This window comes from Artemia sp. Qi Xiang Cuo, chromosome 20, assembly GCF_049724085.1.
Source record: "Artemia sp. Qi Xiang Cuo chromosome 20, ASM4972408v1, whole genome shotgun sequence".
Taxonomy (NCBI): Eukaryota; Metazoa; Arthropoda; class Branchiopoda; order Anostraca; family Artemiidae; genus Artemia; species Artemia sp. Qi Xiang Cuo.
The window spans coordinates 24,366,441-24,386,257 of NC_142813.1; the positions used below are offsets into that span (position 1 = coordinate 24,366,441).

The 19,817-nt window shown below is 34.2% G+C and overlaps 1 protein-coding gene across 1 annotated transcript in view; it reads left to right on the forward strand.

Moving 5' to 3' along the window:
* Positions 1-18,934, forward strand: part of LOC148940031 (homeobox protein aristaless-like) — a 49,418-nt gene extending 30,484 nt beyond the window's left edge. Inside the window, exon 6 of the mRNA XM_089105718.1 lies at positions 18,042-18,934. Coding sequence (XP_088961844.1) covers positions 18,042-18,791 — 750 coding nt within the window. The 3' untranslated portion in view covers positions 18,792-18,934. The remainder of the gene's footprint in view (positions 1-18,041) is intronic.
* Positions 18,935-19,817: the final 883 nt, after the last annotated feature.

Genomic DNA, 19,817 nt, shown 5'->3' on the forward strand with positions numbered 1-19,817 from the left:
TTTATTCACTCTGATACTTAGATTTTGTCAATTTTATCCCATGTAGCCGAGAAAGAGATGCTGATATAGGATTTAATCAATCTAATACTTAGATTTTGTCAATTTTATTCCCATGTATCTGAGAAAGGGATGTTGATATAGAAGTTAATCAATCTGATACATAGATTTTGTCAATTTTAACCGATATTTTATCCTATGTATCCCAGAAAAGGATGTTGATATAGAATTTAGTCTCTCTGATACTTAAATTTTGTCAATTTCATCCGATATATGCGATAAAGGATGTTGTTAAAGCATTTATTCATTCTGAAATTTAGATTTTGTCAATTTTATTTGATGTATCTGACAAAGGATGTTCATAAAAAAAATTTATTCACTCTGACACTTAGATTCTGTCAATTTTATCCGATGTATCTGACAAAAGATGTTGCTAAATAAAATTTATTCACTCTAACACTTAGATTTTGTTAACTTTTTCCTATGTATCCGAGAAATGGATGTTGATATAGAATTTAATCACTCTTATACTTAGATTTAGTGAAATTGCTGTATTGTCTGTCTAGGAAACGACTTCAATCGATAATGAATGTTAATAAAGAATTTGTTCAATTTTTTTTTGCATAATTTCCTGAATAAAATTTCTGTATTCTGTATCCAAGAGGTGAGTTAAAGAAAGAGTTTGTTACTTACTTACTTACTTACAATTTTTTCATAATGACATAACGACATATCCAACAATGGATGTTGATAAATAATTTATTCATTCTGATACCTAGATTTTGTCAATGTTATCCCATGTGTCTGACAATAGATGCATGTAAATTCCTTTTCTTACATCTCCGATGTTTTAATAGACATTCTAAACGTTTGATATGCTAGCTTACTCTAAAAAGAATGAACACATAGCAATGTAATGCATAATATATTTTTAATGAAACAATGCTATGTAGAATATTAATACAAAAATATATTATGATACATTATTAATATCAATGATCAACTTTGGACATTTTGAATATGTTCCATAAAATAGTTCACCAGGTTCTCTCTTGATATTGTACCTATTGTCTTCTCTTAGTTCCTAATCAGTAGAATAATCATTATTCCATTTTGAGTCATACACAATTTTTACTGGTGTGTCATCAACAGGCTCAATATGCTTTTCATCTTTGGTATTATTTGGTTCATTGACCGTTTGATCAATGGCAGTAACGTTTGCTGGTGCTTTGTTTTTCATCGATTTATCTTTATAATCCATAGTGATATTTTCTGCCAATGCCCTTTTTATTTTTCTGGCAATTTCACTGTCTATTATCACATTATTTTTACACAGGTAACAGTTTCGGCATGTAGACAAGATATGGTTTAAGATATTAGTAGAAGAGTAGGCCTTTCTTTTATTGAGCTTCAGTTGAATGCTAATACCTAAAAGATGACGATTGGATGTATCAGTTGGTAATGTGTTACCTGCAACAGTAGCAAGGAGTTGTCCTCTATCATCAACGATTATCTTTATGTTTGCATTCTCATTGAGTGCAATCATCTCTGGAGATCTCAATCTCGCATATCCACCATTTGTACAACAGAATCTTTTCGGTATTCCAAAGAAATTTAATTCCTTACTGTCATGACAATGCATGCATACATTTCCAATAGTGTTACCACTTGTACTTGTTTCATAGTTTAAATACTTCTCCTTGTTGGCATTCAATGCTACAATAACATTATCATGTGAACACACTTTATTAAAATGCTCCATCTTCACTTTTTTTTTAAGATATGACTTATGTGTAAATCGTTCCACTGCGTAAAAAATACTGATTTAATACATGCAATAAACTAGGTAGTGTCGATAACTAGCCAAAGAGTACCACTGGGAAAGCCTCATCGTGTCTCTGAGAAATCATAGAGTACGATTGTTAGAGCTGTAAACATATTTTGTTATTTTAAGATACGTACAAAAAAAAAAAAAAAAAAATAAAAAAAATAAAGTTGAATAATTTCGAAATTAAAAAATACAAAAATAGTATGTTTTTACGAAAAAAAATAGTCCTCATCATTATGAGTATCCAAAACCGGACTTAAGTTTCACATTTGAAGTAGAGAATTGTACTTTCCATAATTTTCTTACATGAAAGTTGAATGAAATTTCGGTATTGTGTATTCAAGAGGTGAAGAGACTTTTTTATAATTTAATTTCAGATCGCTGGGGACAACAGAGTCTCTCAAACCCCGCAAAGCTATTTTAAAAGGTACAAGAATTATTTATTTAACAGAAATCCTTGCTTTTTGAATGATCACCAAGTAAAGAAAAAATCACACAGAATAAAACAACAGAGTCTCTCAAACCCCGTAAAGCTATTTTAAAAGGTACAAGAATTATTTATTTAACAGAAATCCTCAATTTTTGAATGACCACCAAGTAAAGAAAAAATCACACGGAATAAGACAACAGAGTCTCTCAAACCCCGTAAAGCTATTTTAAAAAGTACAAGAATTATTTATTTAACAGAAATCCTCGCTTTTTGAATGATCACCATGTAAAGAAAAAATCACACAGAATAAAACAACAGAGTCTCTCGAACCTCGTAAAGCTATTTTAAAAGGTACAATAATTATTTATTTAACAGAAATCCTCGGTTTTTGAATGAACACTAAGTAAAGAAGAAAAAAAAAACACGCGGAATAAAAGTTACAGAAAAACTAGTGCATTAAAAAAAAAATTAAATTTATCATAAGACCTAAATTATTTCATTAGATAGGCCAGCATTCATAAATGATCCTTTTGAAATTCTGCTAACAACATCGATTCTCAAGGTAAAAGTTTGAATCAAACACTTTTAGCATATCGAATGTCCTTACTGAAAAACTATTGCATTAAAAAAAAATTATCATACGACTTAAATTATTTCATCAGATACGTCAGCACTCATAAACGATCCTTTTGAAATTCTGCTAACAACATCGATTCTCAAGGTAAAAGTTTGAATCAAACACTTTTAGGATATCGAGTGTCCTTACTGAAAAATTTCGTTCTTTTCACTGGCTTTAAATTGCATACAAACAAGCCAATCAGGTGTTGCAATCCTTTTGTTTGCTCAAAATTCGATAAAGCAACGACTGTTTGGTTAGTTTTATTTTGCACGATATTTCTAAAGCCAATTAAGATGAAGAAATGTCTTCAAAGTCAAGGCTATAAGAAAAAAAATTCTGGATATTTTTCTCAGTTTGTAGTTTACGCACTAATATCAATATCAGTAACGATTCTATTTGAGCTTTCTCCAAGTTGATCAAATTGGTCTCAAAATGGTTCATGATAAAAAAAATAGCGCACGCCATGCTGAATGTGATTTCAAAACCCATCTGGTCGAAAACATGTTTGTTATCGTTAATGATTTCCAAAGATGTAAGAAAATTATGGAAAATACAATTCTCTGGTTCAAATCTGAAACTTTAGTCTATTTTCAGATCGAAAAATAAAACCATTTCTATAAAATCTGAACTAATAAGGGTTTTTGGCCGTAAAATCTAGTTTCTTTTAATAAAATCTTTTAAAATATAATACTATCGAGTTCCCCAAACTCCGTTAAGATATTTTAATATATACAATAACTAATTATTTAACACAAAAATTTCGTTATTATTGAGCACCCAGAAAATAAAAAACACACGGTCACAGGCACAAGAATCTTTCAAACCATGTAAGGCTCTTTTAAAAGATACAAGAACTACTTATTTAACACAAAAATTTCGTTTTTAATGGGCACCAAGTAAAGAAAAACCAAGAAAATAACATGGGAATTCCTATACACGCAAGCAAATAACATGGGAATTCCTATACATGCAAGCAAATAACATGGGAATTCCTATACATGCAAGCAAATAACATGGGAATTCCTATACATGCAAGCAAATAACATGGGAATTCCTATACACGCAAGCAAATAGCATGGGAATTCCTATACGCGCAAGCAAATAACCTGTGAATTACTATACATTCAAGCAAAGAACATGGGAATTCCTATACACATAAGGAAATAGCGTTGGAATTACTATACATGCAAGCAAATAACCTGGTATGTCATATAGACTCCATCAACGCAAATTGTAAGAACGATACTCGAATTAAAATCACAAATTAATTTATAATCTCTCAAGCAAATTACAAGGGAATTAATATAAACGCAAGCAAATAAAATGGAAATTTATATACACGCAAGCAAATAACAAGGGAATTCCTATACAAGCAAGCAAATAACATCGGAATTCCAATAAACGCAAGCAAAAACCAAGGCAATACATCAACAAGCAATAAAAAAACCTGGGAATTACTATACACGCAAGACTATAGCATGGGACGTCCTATACAGGCAAGAACATACCAAGGGAATTCCTATACACGCAAGCAAATAACATGGGAATTCCTATACACGCAAGCAAATAACATGGGAATTCCTATACATGCAAGCAAATAACAAGGGAATTCCTATACACGCAAGCAAATAGCATGGGAACTCCTATACACACAAGAAAATAACATGGGAATTCCTATACATGCAAGGAAATAACATGGAAATTCCTATACAAGCAAGCAAATAACATGGGAATTCCTATACATGCACGCAAATAACAAGTGAATTCCTATACACACAAGCAAATAACGTGGTTTTTTACGGGATACTGAGACATCAACTGACCCAGAATGAGAAAGAGGATTGGGCGCATGATGAGAAGCAAAATAGAGAAGGATGACTGGGCGCAGGATCAGAAGAACACGGAAAATTAATAGTCTTTTTGTTCACCCTTATAGATGAATAAACTGATTTAGCGGATGGAATGAAGTCCTATTCCTAGAAGTTGAGTTAGAATAAAAGAATGAGGTATCATGTTTACCAAGATATTGAATAAGTACCATTTGTCAGCCTACCCACAAAACTCAAGTCCTCCTAGTAGTTTTTAAACTAAATACTTACCTCCATTCTCACCTCCCCAGATGAGTATTATCCAGATTACATCGGAAAGTTAAAGCTAGATCAAGTCACAATGTCATTCATTTGGCTTTTATGTGTGCCCCATTGTTTTTGTATGGGTTCCATTGTAACTGAATCCCCGTGTAACTGAACCCCAAGCAAGTGAACCCCCATGCATCTGATCCCTCGTGCAAGTGAGACCTCTTTAACTGAACCCTCATGCAAACAATTCTGAGTGTAGCCTACTATTCTTTAATTAGCAGCATCGTACATTTTGTTTAAATACTTATTTTTTCATCTGGTGAACGAGTTATCAGATAGCTATAACTTACAGCTTATTAACACGTTTGACCAGTTTTGATTGGAATTTGTATTTTTTGCCATAATAAATATAACGGATAAATTTTTATTTATTTATTTTTTTTAAACTGGTATTTTTTCAATGAAGCCCATAACACTTTCCAGAAACCCGTGAATGTAGGACTGAAAGTCCGTTCGTAGTAATAGGTGACCGACCCTGGTAAGCCAATGTACCGGTTAAACTGCACACATATCCAGGCCTCAGGCTTGTGTAAATACATGTGTACTTTTAATCTTATACACCCTTATACTATACATATATATATATATATATATATATATATATATATATATATATATATATATATATATATATATATATATATATATATATATATATATATATATATATATATATATATATATATATATATATATATATATATATATATATATATATATATATATATAATTCCCAACGTTGGATTTGCGTCCCATGTTGGGATTCCTGGGCCTAGGGCCACATTTGGCTCATAAGCCTCTCTTTCTTCCCTTCGAATAAGCCTAATATGGTGCTAGACGTCTCCCTCTTCCCTCCTAATGAGCCAAACATGCCCCTAGATTATCTGCTTAAAAAATTATCGACTTTATTTGGCATTCTGAACAATAATCGTGATGAAAGGAAAAATTGAAAATAAACAAAATAGCTAACTCCTGTTCAAAGCCAAGGGCCGAAAAGTGCTAATAAAAATAACTTTAAATCAGTTTAAATACAAACTCCTCAAACTTTCTGAAGTATTTGTTCACCTAGATCAAGTACTTTATCTTTAAATATTAAACGACAATTTGTTTGGAATGTGGTTGGCGGCTCTCGGTTTTGTAATTAATTGCAAATAGTTGGAATAAAATTACTCTACCGACATAAATAACACCTCTGGGGCAATTCAGCCTATATAATATAGCGGTTCCCTTTAGATATTAAATCTTCTGCTTACACGTCTATACAATACTGCTTGCTTATTGTAAGCCTGATAATGCGCAATTGCCTGAATCAATTCTCTAAGTCAATGTATCTATAAAATGTAACGCTTTTATTCTATCTAAAGCGTGCGCAAAATATGCATAACTTGATATGAAAGGTAAAAAAAACATGTTTATCCACCTTAATTTTAAATGTGGCTGTTTATTCTTAGACTTAATAACAGACAAATGGCTGAACCTGTAGTCAAAGTTAGTATATCTATACATGACCATGCTTTTATTCTACCTGACATCCCATTAATGAGAACTATACATAACTTAGAGAAAGTAAGAAAAATTATGTTTATTTACCCCAAAAATCAGGAAAACAAAAAATTCCAGTTTACTGTTGGTTCAAATTTGAGATTGATGGTACATTTTTAATGCTTGCCATACATACACATGCGTAATTATGTATAATGTTAGTGCGCAAACACACTAGTCTAACATACCAATACTAGGGATGATTCTTTTTTATATCTGTGGACCACGCCCTCGACCCTGATTTATGTCAATCAAAGATTGTTTCACATAAACCGCCTTAATTCAACGTAAAAGGAGGTTTTCCCATAAAATTAACAAAACAAGCACAAACTAGTCTTTTTAGAATTTTAAAACTAACTTGGTATATAGATAGCCTTAAATAAGACAGGGACTGCCATTTCATTAATTCCCTCTTGCGACAAATCATAATACAATTGAATTCACTGAGTTGCTTTCCCTAATATTTTCTCTTTATTTTTTCATGTCTAGGTTCACTAAGAAAAGTAAATAATTTAGACCGAAATGCCTTTCTACTGTAATTAAAATGAAAAGAAATGAATATAAAACGAATAAAATATTTAATTGAGAAGTGATGTATATGTTATTCAATATCTGTTATTATATTGTTTTGTTTCATTTTGGTTTTCTTAAAACAAAGTATGAGCAAATTGAAGCATAGGGGAATATAGCTCAGATTAATAGAAAACTCCTACACGGAAAACTTCATAAATAGAAAAGACCCGAAGTGGCTGCTAGAATTTTAAATTTAATTTTCTTGACCGATTCGTATGCAAATCAGAGGCAACGCTATAGGGTAATATTCGCTATATTTAAACGAAAATTCAAAGTTTAGTGCCCTTTTTAAGTGACCGAAAAAAAATGAAGAAAAATTAAACCCCTCCCCCTTTTTCCCTAAAATCGTCCGATTAAAATTTTGAGATAGCCATTTTGTTCATCATAGTTGAAAGGCCCAACCACAGCTAAAAAAAACTACGCAAGATTAAAGCACATTCAGGCCATAGGGCAGGGGAGAGACCAACTCCTTGGTGGCTAACAGATTCGTATAACTGTAATTAAGATTCTACAGAATCGGGAGGCTGGTTCCCTCTCCCCTATTGGATCTACCACTGCTACAAATTTAAGGCCAAATATAAGGACCCAGTTTAAGTAGCTTAAACTTGCGGAGGGAATGTATCGAAAACTACTTTTCTGAATCTTGTCTTCTTTAATACTATCGGGCTATATATAGCTTTTGACCTTTTTGTATCCATTTTTGGCACATTAGAAAGAATACCACTTCTGTTTTGAATCACTAATGCAAACCATGATGTATCCGTCCTTTCTTGTTCAACTATTGTATTAAGCAATATTTGAAAAAAACTACGTTTTCTAAAGAGTTAAAGAGACTGAGTTACAAGGTCAAACCTTAAAACGTACAGGGATTAGAAGGCACAGTTGGGGGCTGCCGCCCCCCAAACCCCCGCTTTCACAGCCTTTAAATTAAAAAAAAAAGTGTTTTAAACTGAAAGTAAGGAGCGACATTAAATCTTAAAACGAACAGAAATTATTCCGTATATGAAAGGGGCTGTGCCCTCCTCAACGCCTCGCTCTTTACGCTAAAGTTTTTATTGTTTAAAAAAAAGAGTTGTGAGAAAGTCAAACTTTTAGCGTAAAGAGCGAGGCGTTGAGGAGGGCACAGCCCCTTTCATATACGGAATAATTTCTGTTCGTTTTAAGATTTAATGTCGCTCCTTACTTTCAGTTTAAAAAACTTCTTTTTTTTATTTAAAGGCTGTGAAAGCGGGGGGTTTGGGGGCGGCAGCCCCAACTGTTCCTCCTAATCCCTGTACGTTTTAAGGTTCGACCTTGTAACTCAGCCTCTTTAACTCTTTAGAAAACGTAGTTTTTTTCAAATAATTTCTGCACGTTTTTGTACAGTTTATTACTTATTATTGATTGACTAACTGTTAGCTGATTTGACAGCTTGCGGGCTTGCGGGCTCTTATAGGAATTAAATTTAATAAAACAAGTTTTTTAAACTGAAAATAAGGAGCGACATTAAAACTTAAAATGAACAGAAATTATTCCGTATATGAAAGGGGCTGTCCCCTCCTCAACGCCTCACTCTTTACGCTAAAGTTTTTTATTGTTTTAAAAAATAAAGTTGTGAGACAGAGTCAAACTTTAGTGTAAAGAGCGAGGAGTTGAGGAGGGGACAGCCCCTTTCATATACGGAATAATTTCTGTTCGTTTTAAGTTTTAATGTCGCTCCTTACTTTCAGTTTAAAAACTTTTCTTTTTTTTTATTTAATTTCTGATCGTTTTTTAGTTAATGCAGCTTTTATTTTCATAAAAATTTTACTTTTCTTTTGCTAAATGGATATCTTTACAAATTAACTTACGTAACTAACTTCTATATTCGTATATTTTTCTTCTGGCAAAAAATACAGAGTTGCAGATTTTTGCATATATGAGCTTGAAACCTATGTAATAAGGGTTTTCTGATACGCTGAATCTGACGGTGTGATTTTCATTAAAATTCTTTAACTTGTAGGGGATATTTCCCCCTCTTTAAAAAGTCGAGTAAATTTTCTTAGGTTCGTAGCCTTTGATGAGTAATACTAAACTTAATAAAATTTATATATTTAGAATCAGCATTATAAACACATTCTTTTAATACATTTATTGACATCAAAATTCCGTTTTTAAAAGTTTCGATTACTATTGAGCCGTATCGCTTGTTTTTTTATTGTTTTTTTTTTGTTACGTATATGTTATTACGTATATGAGGGGGTTCTCCCCTTATTAAATACCACCCCCATTAAGTTAAAATTTAAAAAAAAAGTTTTTATTCACAAACCCCTGAATAACAAAAGCCGTTTAATTAGAATAGATAGCTCTTTTGAAAGCACTAAAAAAAAACTGTAGCGTAAAGAGCGAGGTATTGACTTGGGGGAGAACCCCCTCACTTACGTTTTAATTTCTGTTCGTTTTAAGTTCTAATATTCCTTCTTACATTTCAGTTGAAAAAACTTGATTTTTTTTATTTAATTTCTGATCGTTTTTTAAATAATGCTTGGAAATCCGGCGCCCCTTCATAGAAATTTCCCTTACCCCAAAGAAAAATCCTCCACGGAAATATTCTTCAGAGTGACCCCCTCCTCTAGCCCCCCCCCTCCAGAAAAAATCCTTCCTGAAAATGGTTGTATACTTCCAAATAACCAATAAATAATGCTGGCAAGTCCGGCGCCCCCTTCATGGCAATTTCCTTTCCCCCATGAAAACTTCCTTCATGAACAGATCCTCCAACATAACCCCCGCGCCCCCCCTCCCTCCCACAACCACAAAAAAAAACTCCTGAAAACTTCTGTATACTTCCCAATAACCAATAGGCCTACTAGATGTTAACATTGGGTAAAGTTCATAACTTTTAGCCCTCCCTCTGGGAACTTCGGGGGATTAAGTCATCCTAAAAGACATATTTATCATATTTTAGACCATGCTGAACAAAATGGCTATCTTAAAATTTTTATTGGGTGATTTTGATAAAAAAATGAGCGTGGGACGGGGCCTAGTTGCCCTCCATTTTTTTTGGTCACTTAAAAAGGGCACTTGAACTTTTAATTTCCGTTCAAATGAGCCCTCCCACGATATTCTAGGACCACTGGATGAATACGATTACCCCTGGAAAAAAAAAACGAAAAAAAAACAACAAATAAATACACATCCTTGATCTTTCTTCTGGCAAAAAATGTAAAATTCCATATTTTTGCAGAGAGGAGCTTGAAACCTCTACAGTAGGGTTTTCTGATACGCTATATATGATGGTGGGATTTTCATTAAGGTTCTATAACTTTTAGGGGGTCTTTTCCCATTTTTTTGAAAATCAGCCAAATGTTCTCAGGCTTTTAACTTTTGATGGGTATCACTAAACTTGATGAAAGTTATGTATTTGAAATCAGCATTTAAATCTGATTCTTTTGATATATCTATTGGTATCAAAAACCCGTTTTCTAGAGTTTCGGTTACCATTGAGCCGGGTCGCTCCTTACTTACAGTTCGTTACCACGAACTGTTTGAAAGAGCCCGCGTTTTCGCGGGCTCTTATAGGAAAACGAGGTTTTTCGTAAATGTAAATTCGGGGGATAATTTTTTCGGTCTGAAAATATCAAAAGGCCCTAACAGGTCGAATTCTGCTTCGAATGAGTCCTCATTCACCCGGATCAGTTGCCAACTGTGGCCTGTAGGCGTGGATAACAAAAAAAAGAGAAATGAATTTTAAGTGGCTATATTTGGTTTTTTGAAAAGTGATCGGATTAAGCTGAAATTTCGAGGATAAGCTCTTGGGCCCTAGGAAAGCTTAACCTCTAAATTTCAGCCCGATCGGACAACGTTAAAGGGGGGCTGTAGTGGGAGGGTCGAAACTTCCAGCCCAGTTTACCCAGTGAAGATAAAGTCGGAGGAGGATGAAATTTTGCTCGTTTCTTAGATTGAGCTTGGGCTACAAAATACGATCACTGCCGTCTCTCTGCGATCTCTAGGACCTGAAATCGCTTAACATTGTGGTGGGTCGCCTCTTTATAGAGGCACAAGTGTGCCTCCTTGATTATAGGAAGTTTCAAATAAATGCTGCTCTCAGTTATCAATTCAGGCTCCCCTGCTTAAAACTACTTTTCAGACTTAGTGTGTTTGGATCTCTGAAGGCCTAGCTACTAAGCTTAATAAAATAAGGGTACAATATGTTTAAAGAATCTTACTTTTAATGAGCTCATAGCGACTTCCATTATGTTTCAATTGTTGATTATTTTACTGCGGTTTCTGGTTAAAATCAAGAAAACCAAAACTATGGGAATCAATATCGTGCAAGAGCATACATCTAAATGTAGCAGCATAAAAAAGCTAGGTTTTGTGGGTTTAAAATTAAAATAGGGAAGATTATCGATTTATATTATCTTGAAAAAGGCGAGGCTCAGTATGGCTTGATACCCACCCCCTCCTCCTGACGCTGAACATATTTTACACCATTATCATCCTCTATTTACTAGATTAAATTTCATTCATAGTTTTTATAGTGGTCACCCCTCTTTCCTATAGACCTGGAGAATGATGAATCCGTTTTGCTCCTCTGCATAGTAGCTATATATGGGGACTCTTTGCCAAAATTAATTTTGGCAAAGAATTTATTCGCAACAAATATAAAAGAAACAAAAATACGGCGCTAAGTATAGACTTCATTACTATATGAATCAATTTTATTTATTATCCATTTAAAAAAAAAAATTCTATCAATATGTTAATGACACATATAAAACGGGCAAATGTCACATCTTCTCTTCTTAAAAGCTATGAAAATTTTACAGTCTATAAATTGCATTGTTTGAGAATTTAATCAGATTTGTCCGCTCGATCCTCGAGTAAGCTTGTCCTGTTTGGAAGGCGTCGTAACATCTAACCGTCAGGAGCACTACAAAATTCGTCATAACATTGACAAAAAATCCGTCAGAACCAATAGCCGTCACAACATCGACAGTCATAACATCGACACGTCAGCTCATCGACAGTCACAATCGCTACCCGTCAGAGCGTCGACAGTCATAGCATCGACACGTCATAACATATAAAAATTTTCACATGTTATGACGTGTCGATGTTATGACTGTCGACGTTCTTACGGTTAGTGGTTCTGACGAATTTTCCTTGTCGACGAAATGACGTTTAGTGCTTGTGACGGTTATTCGAAATGGTAGCACCCTGTCCTCTTCAGCATTCTGACATTTCCAGTGAATTCTCAGACAGAATAGAGACAGTCTTAAAAGACTGCTTAAGAATTATCCTCAATTAGAGTGAAGTCCCTTATTTCTTTAGAGAGTCAATGTTGTTTCTTCCAAGGAGAGGAGAAGAAACATTTCCTTGCGTTTTCGTCAACACTGTCCTCCACATCCCCCGGACAAATTCTCTTTTCCCTCATCAATTTTCCCCTTCGACTTCTCCTTGCTTGTTTTGCTTCAACCAAAAATCTATATTTTTACCCTGGTAATATTTTCCGGGGATGGATGTAAAAGAAGTTTTTTCTTGATATTTCTGATGTGTTAAACATTAAACATCCCCCTCCCTAATCTTTTTTTTAACTTTTAAAATGTTTATCATACAAATTTTGAACACTTTATATTTACTAAATTATGTTTTGTACTTTTTAGTCACAAGACTATTCTGTCTTTGCGGTTTTATTTGGTTTAATATTTCTATAAATTCTGCGAGTTTTAATGTTTTTTTGTTTTTTTTAACCTTTTTAACATGTTGATTTTTTCCCCACCTTATTATACTTGTTTGTTGTTGTTTTTTCTGTTTCTAATTTTTGTTGATTGTTTTTGTTTTTTCGATGTTTTTAATGACTCAGAAGTACGAATCTTGCCCATCCCGGCTTGTGATAGCCTTTTACCGGAAAAAAATTCTTACCTTACTCGAATTTTTGAATTACGTGAAGTTCAAACTGAATAACTAAACAATTTAGTTAGTGACGTTAGTTATTAGAAAAAAAAACACTTTATGAACGTATAATGTTTACCCTGGAATAATAAAAACGAAAGTAAGATGGATCATGAATGAGGATTTGGTCCTGTTTTCACTAATCTATTGAAACACTGGCGAAAATTTACTACTACTGCTACTACTGCAACTACTATCAACCCACTGTAATCCTTCATCTTCAGAACGTGTTCTAGTCTTCTTAAGCTTTCTGTCATTATAGCCCTAGATAGCGAGATTTAAATCTGAAAGTACCAAATCCAAGAGTATTACAGGTTCAAGTTCTTCAAAACAGCTTTTCAGCATTTCCTGTTTGAATCTTGAACCGACTTGATCTCTCTAATTTACTCACTTATTCATATGTTGGTCCAAACATGGATGACTTTACGTAAGAATCTAAAGATTTGGGACTTGTGCATTATATGGTCACTCCTAAAAAGTCAAATTTGGTTAATGCTAATGAAATAAAATAAAATAGGATGAACATATAATAGTTTAGAAACAAATTCGGGCTTTATATTTGGACATTAGGGGGGGGGGGTGAAACATACCATATATTAAATACGTAACCTAGCCTAACCTAACCGAGGTACCCCCCCCCCCCCTAAACCCAAAAAAACAACAGTTTAAATATCGTAAACGCAATGAAAACTATCCTTTGCATTCAATTTCAAGAGACCGCTATTGAGAAATAACCAGTCTGGCGGGTTTCGTCTCTCATTTGTATATAAAAGCGACCATATAACGCACCAGCACCAAAGATTTTTACGATTCGTCTTTAATTATTTTTTTCCCTTATCTATTATTTTTCATATAATTTGCTGGTTTTATATTTTTACTAATTAACCCCTTCCCTTCCTATGTTAAAATGTAAAATAAAAAACAGACAGAAATTCTCAATTCCTAAAATGTAAAAAAAAAAAACATAAGCTAGTGTGCCCTTAAAGTGTTTCAGTCTGTCTCTTTTAAGAAAATTAATACCTAATTAGTTTAATCCTGAAGATTAATTTCTGTTGAATGGTGGGCCAAATAAAATACTTACATCTAGCTGAGGACTTACATTCAACCAAACAGCTCACGTCTACAAAGCCTTTACCCAAACATTCCCAGTTGTTAAACCGATATTTTGATGGCAGGGAGGCGATGGCTCCCTCCCTCTTACTATAAACCTAAATCTAGCCAGCTGTCATAAGAAGCATTCTGGATCACCTCTTTTAGGCTGAGAATATTCTATAACCTTTTTAATTATGTCTCACCCATGATATGGTCTTAGAGTTCAGCGACTAGTGTACATTTTGGACTTTGGACATTGTCATTTCTAAATATTTGCAAATTAGGTCCACAAATTCAATTTCGGTTAGGAGTCAAAATATGGACATATACGGCATTATTGAAATTGTTGCTCTTAGACATGCACTAAAATTAATTTTAGTTCCCCTAGGCTACTGAAAATAGTATTAAAATCATCGAGCTAGACATAGGCCTACCTTTTAAACAAAAGCATATTTGATGACAAACAAATTGTTTACCAAATCTAATTCACCAATCTTATTTCGTTCGTTCGTGAACAGAAGACGGGTGTAAAACCTTTTCACCTTTAGTTCATAAATCGGATTACTACAGTACCAACTGACAGAATATTAGTTTCAAGTGTAGTTATTCCATTATGAGGAATCCATAGTTAATTTGATTATGACAACTCTTGAAATTGATGAACAGGAAAGTAATAGATGAACCAGTCAAAGGTATAACTGCAGTTCGTAAATGGGGAACCAAAAGCGTCATTGACTGCACACAAAAAAAAAAAACAAAAACAATACCTTATTATTTAAAGATTGTGTCAAAGGTTTTAACTGATTTCCATGAGACATAGAAAAGAAAACTTTTGGTTCCTACATTGCCTTTGAAAGTAGCCTAATCCTATTTATATTTGCGCAAAAGGCTTAGATTTATACCAAAAGAAAAAAATATAGATTTCATAATTCTTGATATAAATATATATCAAGGCAGGAGGGAGAAAATAAAAACGACTTTCCTTTTGCATGGCATGATACAAGCTTTACCAAGAAGATGTTAACGGTTGGTAAAACTATCTGCACTAGACAGTGGCGTCGTTTGTTGGGGGGGATTTGCCCCCCCCCCCAACAATTTTGAAGAAAAAATATTATATGCCCGATGCCCCTTGACTCTCCCAATGTCGACCCCTTTTGCCCCCCCCCCAATAAAAATGCTGCAGCTACACCCCCGCCTAGACCAAGGGCAGATCCAGGACTTTTAGGGGGGGGTGCAAAATAGGTTGATCCGTTAAATTTGCGTTAGGAGTAAGTTAAATTAACGCAAAATTGCGTTAATTAAGTAAATTACACTATTTTAGACTACGTTAGCGGGGCCCTCGCCCCCCTGGATCCGCCACTGGCCTAGACAAACACATGTGAACACTTATTTCCGGATACATAGCTATAAGTCGCCTGTGCCTGTTAAAAGCTTAGGCTCATCCACCTCCCTAGAAATCCCTGAGGAATCTACGTCCTTTTTAGCTTCCTTTTTAGCTTCCTACCTATTCCTGAGACGACCTTTCCTCGAATTTGATCGACTATATAGAAGCCAGAATAATATCAATGGGAGGGGGACTTTTATCCGCCCAGCCGATAAACATAATCGAGTCCGTAAAATTGTATTGCCAAAAACCGGAATTTTACTGTCTTTCCTATAATTTTGCTGTGACTTTACTGAAGTCTCCATGTTGGTGGTTAAAATCGTTTGCGTCTGTCATCCAGAGAATGACCACTGTGGCATTAGCATATGCAGTTTTCAAACAGAGTGAACAGTATTTCAATTTAAGTTTTGAAATAGGTCTATTATAAATTTATCAGATTCGCTATAAGCAAAATAGCAAGTATCTGGTGGGCGTTGGTGGTGTATTTTGCCAGACTTTATAGAACTTTAACTGTATTTATGTACTATATAATTTAAGTTGCTTACAGAGGTCCGTGTCTTTCTCGCCACGCCAATTTTGGCGTGCATTCACCACCACAAGGTGAGGCTTTTATAGATATCCCGGTGCACAACTAGCAATTACGCAATAAAGCGAATTTCCTTTTGATTTGATTACAAGTCTTTTAATTTCGCGTCATGATTTAATGATAAAGGAGAATCTTCAGTTATCCACACCTCTGCGGCATCCTAATGCGTCTATAGCATAAACATAAAGGCAGTGGTGTCATCAATGACAGTAATCTGGAGTCTCAAACGTGCTACGCCAAAATGCTTTTGAATTTATTTAATGACAGGCTTGGTCTGTAATATCCGATCACGCCGTATACTTTAAAGAGTAGTTGAGATGTTATTAATATATCTGTACGTATTCTTCAAATTTTTAAATACATGTCCTTCGTAAAAATACCGAATATAAGAGAAAATGAATTAGTCGTCTCTTGAACTGATTGCTTTTTACGCATAACAGCATGAGGGCGTCCTTGAACGCAGTCCTTGAACGCAGATTGTGTCCTTGAACGCAGATTAAGTTCCTGAAGTTAAGAACATATAACGACTCAAACTACAAGAACGTTTAGAATGTAGGTAATTTTGAAGACCACATTGCCTTTCCATGACGATAAAATAAAAGTTCGAATAGGGATAAATCCTTTTATCAGACAGTGATAATTCTTAACAGTGCCTAAATGTAGATTGAATTTTAAAGATGGTGGCACAGTTCTCATCTTAAACTGTAGAAGAAAATCCTGTTGGTATATATTATTTGCATGTTTCTTAAGGGTGTTTGTATATTTATAAACTTCTTTGGCCAAATTATCCCCACATATATTACGTAGGTAATTTGAAAGACCATAATACCTTTCCATAATGATAAATAAAAGTTCGAATAGGGATAAATTCTTCTTATTAGACAGTGATAATTCATTATCACTCGGAAGACACAGAGTATTTCTGCTGATGACGGTCACTGTACATGTGACTGAAATATCCAGTATTTTTGTGAATTATCACAGACTAATGAAAGGATTTATCCCTATTCGAACTTTTATTCACGTTAAGTTTCCCATTCAACCTCCCACATGCTCCACAATATTCATTAACAAGTACTGGCTATGTTAATCAGTATTGTCTTATAAATAGTTCTGATGGGCTGCTAGATTGTCAAATTAGTCGTACGTGTACATAGTTGAAGAATAAGGGCTCTAGCCTCCCTCTCAACAATTAGCAATTCCAAAATTAGTCTAACATTTTCAAGTATTTTTCAGTAAATTTCCCTGGTTTTTGCTGTTTTGATCAAGTATCCTCCCTTGAAATAAATTAACGCCAACGGATTCACAAAATAATAAATTGATAGACAACCGGTACTTGTCGGTTATTAGAAACACATTCAAAAATTACGCTTAGGTTACATATCAGAAAACCAGTTTCGTAGCTACAAAGACAAGTGATGAATAATACAATGCATTGGACTTAGACAGAATGCACTGGACTTTTCAGGCTGTATATTTGTACATTAGGGGTGGAGGTGTGGGTTAGGTTAGGTTACGGTGGGTTGGGTTCGGTTAGGCTGGGTTGGGTTGTGTTCGGTTAAGCTAGGTTGGGTTTCCATAATTATTTTTCTTAAGTATTATTGTATTATTTTTTTTTGTTATTTTTCATTAGAATTAACCTATCACTTATTGGGTATGTTTCCATTAACCGACAAGTATCGACAACCCTACTGAAATTTATTTAGCAGCGAAAATTTTCTCTACTGCCAAATCTATTATCTTTATTTCTAACATCAGCAAATTTTTTACACTCTAAATTTAACCTCTTGTGACTTGGAAAAAACATAAGCAGAACTTGAGTGATTAATCCAAATCCCTCCTATTCCCTCTAAATACTATATTTTTATTTTTGACGAAAGTAATTAAATTTATGTATAGAAAGCCCAGCTAAAATTGTCTAATAAATTGAATATTTCAGGTGTGGTTCCAAAACCGTCGAGCGAAGTGGCGAAAGCAAGAGAAAGTTGGGCCACAAGGTCATCCTTACAATCCATATCAGAGCGGTACCCCTCTTGGACTCAATTCTTTTCCTTCAAGTAGTGGCGCTGCATCAAACCCGCATGTACCTGTTTCTCTTACTGGTGGAAATCCCTTCTCTGCGCTTCAAACACCCGTCAGCCCGTTCCTTCAAAGAAAATTAGTTGAGAGTTCCCCTCTTTTACGGCTTCCAGGAAGTGCTGGTTTTCAAACATCTTCCAATTATTTGGCGTCAACTTTTTTACCTCCTTTTCTTACTCCTGGCTTAACAGCCTTGAGAGACATTCCTGCAGCATATCGAAATCCTTTGCTCATGACTAGCTTGTATACAAATCCTGCATCATTCCAGTCTTTTCTTGCTAATATTTCAACAAACCCTAGCAAGGCAAGTGAAAATGATTACCGTGCACTAATGTCGACCCTATCGACATTGAATGGTTTGCCATTTCCACAAAACATGTTACCAGGAACTCCTATCAACCCTTATTCAAGCATAACAACCCCTTCAATTCCTGCAGGGGTTCCAAACATGATGCCTTCTCCACCAAACCGGACGGAAACTCAATCTCCAGTCCCCTCTGTCAGCCCAGATGAGATCGATCGAAGATCTTCAAGCATAGCTGCTCTACGGTTAAAAGCGAGGGAGCATGAATTACGACTTGAAATGATACGAAAGCAAGTTGCCGAATGATTTTGTATATAAAAGAAATGGTTGTGATTTTAGATGACATTGTAATTATTATAAGCAATCCGTGTAGCTTTTTTTCGGTTCAAGCTTAGAACTTGTCTTGATTTTTTAAAATAAACACTAATTCCAAAGATATGGCACCGTAGGATTTATTGATGAAAGTATCATGATACGTGGCAAAACTACAAGAATAACGTAACATTTATATACATTTTTTTTTTCTTTGAAACTTGAGATCTCTATAGACTAAAATCTTATAGCTTATTAGGTCACAGGTACATCCCGAGGAGCTTAATTCGGGAGCTTCTTATTTTAAGAGTGGTGGAAAAAGAAGGTAATTTCAAAGTAGATAATTGAATAACAGACAATTTATTATTTTTTTTTTTAGGAGGAAAATCCCGAACGGATATACTATTCAATAACCAAATTTTCATTTTAAAAGGTTAAAAAGTTCTGTTTGTAAATACTATGTTTACGTTTCTATATTCGCAAACAGAAAAAGAATGTTTACTATTTACAAACGGGGCATTTATGAAAAACTTACGTTTTTTCTAGCGTGAAGCATAAAACATTAGTCTGTTTTTTCAACCCTGGTTCAATAATAAAGAAAAAAGGAAAAAATGAAAAAGAAGAATTCAATTCAATAAAAGTCAAACACCTCATAAAAGTCAAAGAATTTTCATGAAAATCACACTATTTGATTCAGCGTATCAGAAAACCCAACTGTATAGAAGTTTCAAGATCCTATCTACAAAAATGTTAAATTTTGTATTTTTGCCAGAAGAAAGATCACGGATGCGTGTTTACTTGTTGTTGTTTTTTTTTTTTTACACAGGGTGACCGTATCGAGCCAAAAACTCAAGTTTTTGTTCTGTTGTTGTGAGGTAAACTTCGAAAGGTTCGATTTTCGTTGGTTTGTTTTTCTTTTCTTTCTTTTTTTTTTTTTTTTGTTTAGTACTGAGGACGATTTGGCGGAGGTCCTTGTCGAAATATTTGATTATTTCTTCTTCTTCATGTTCCGCCACTGGC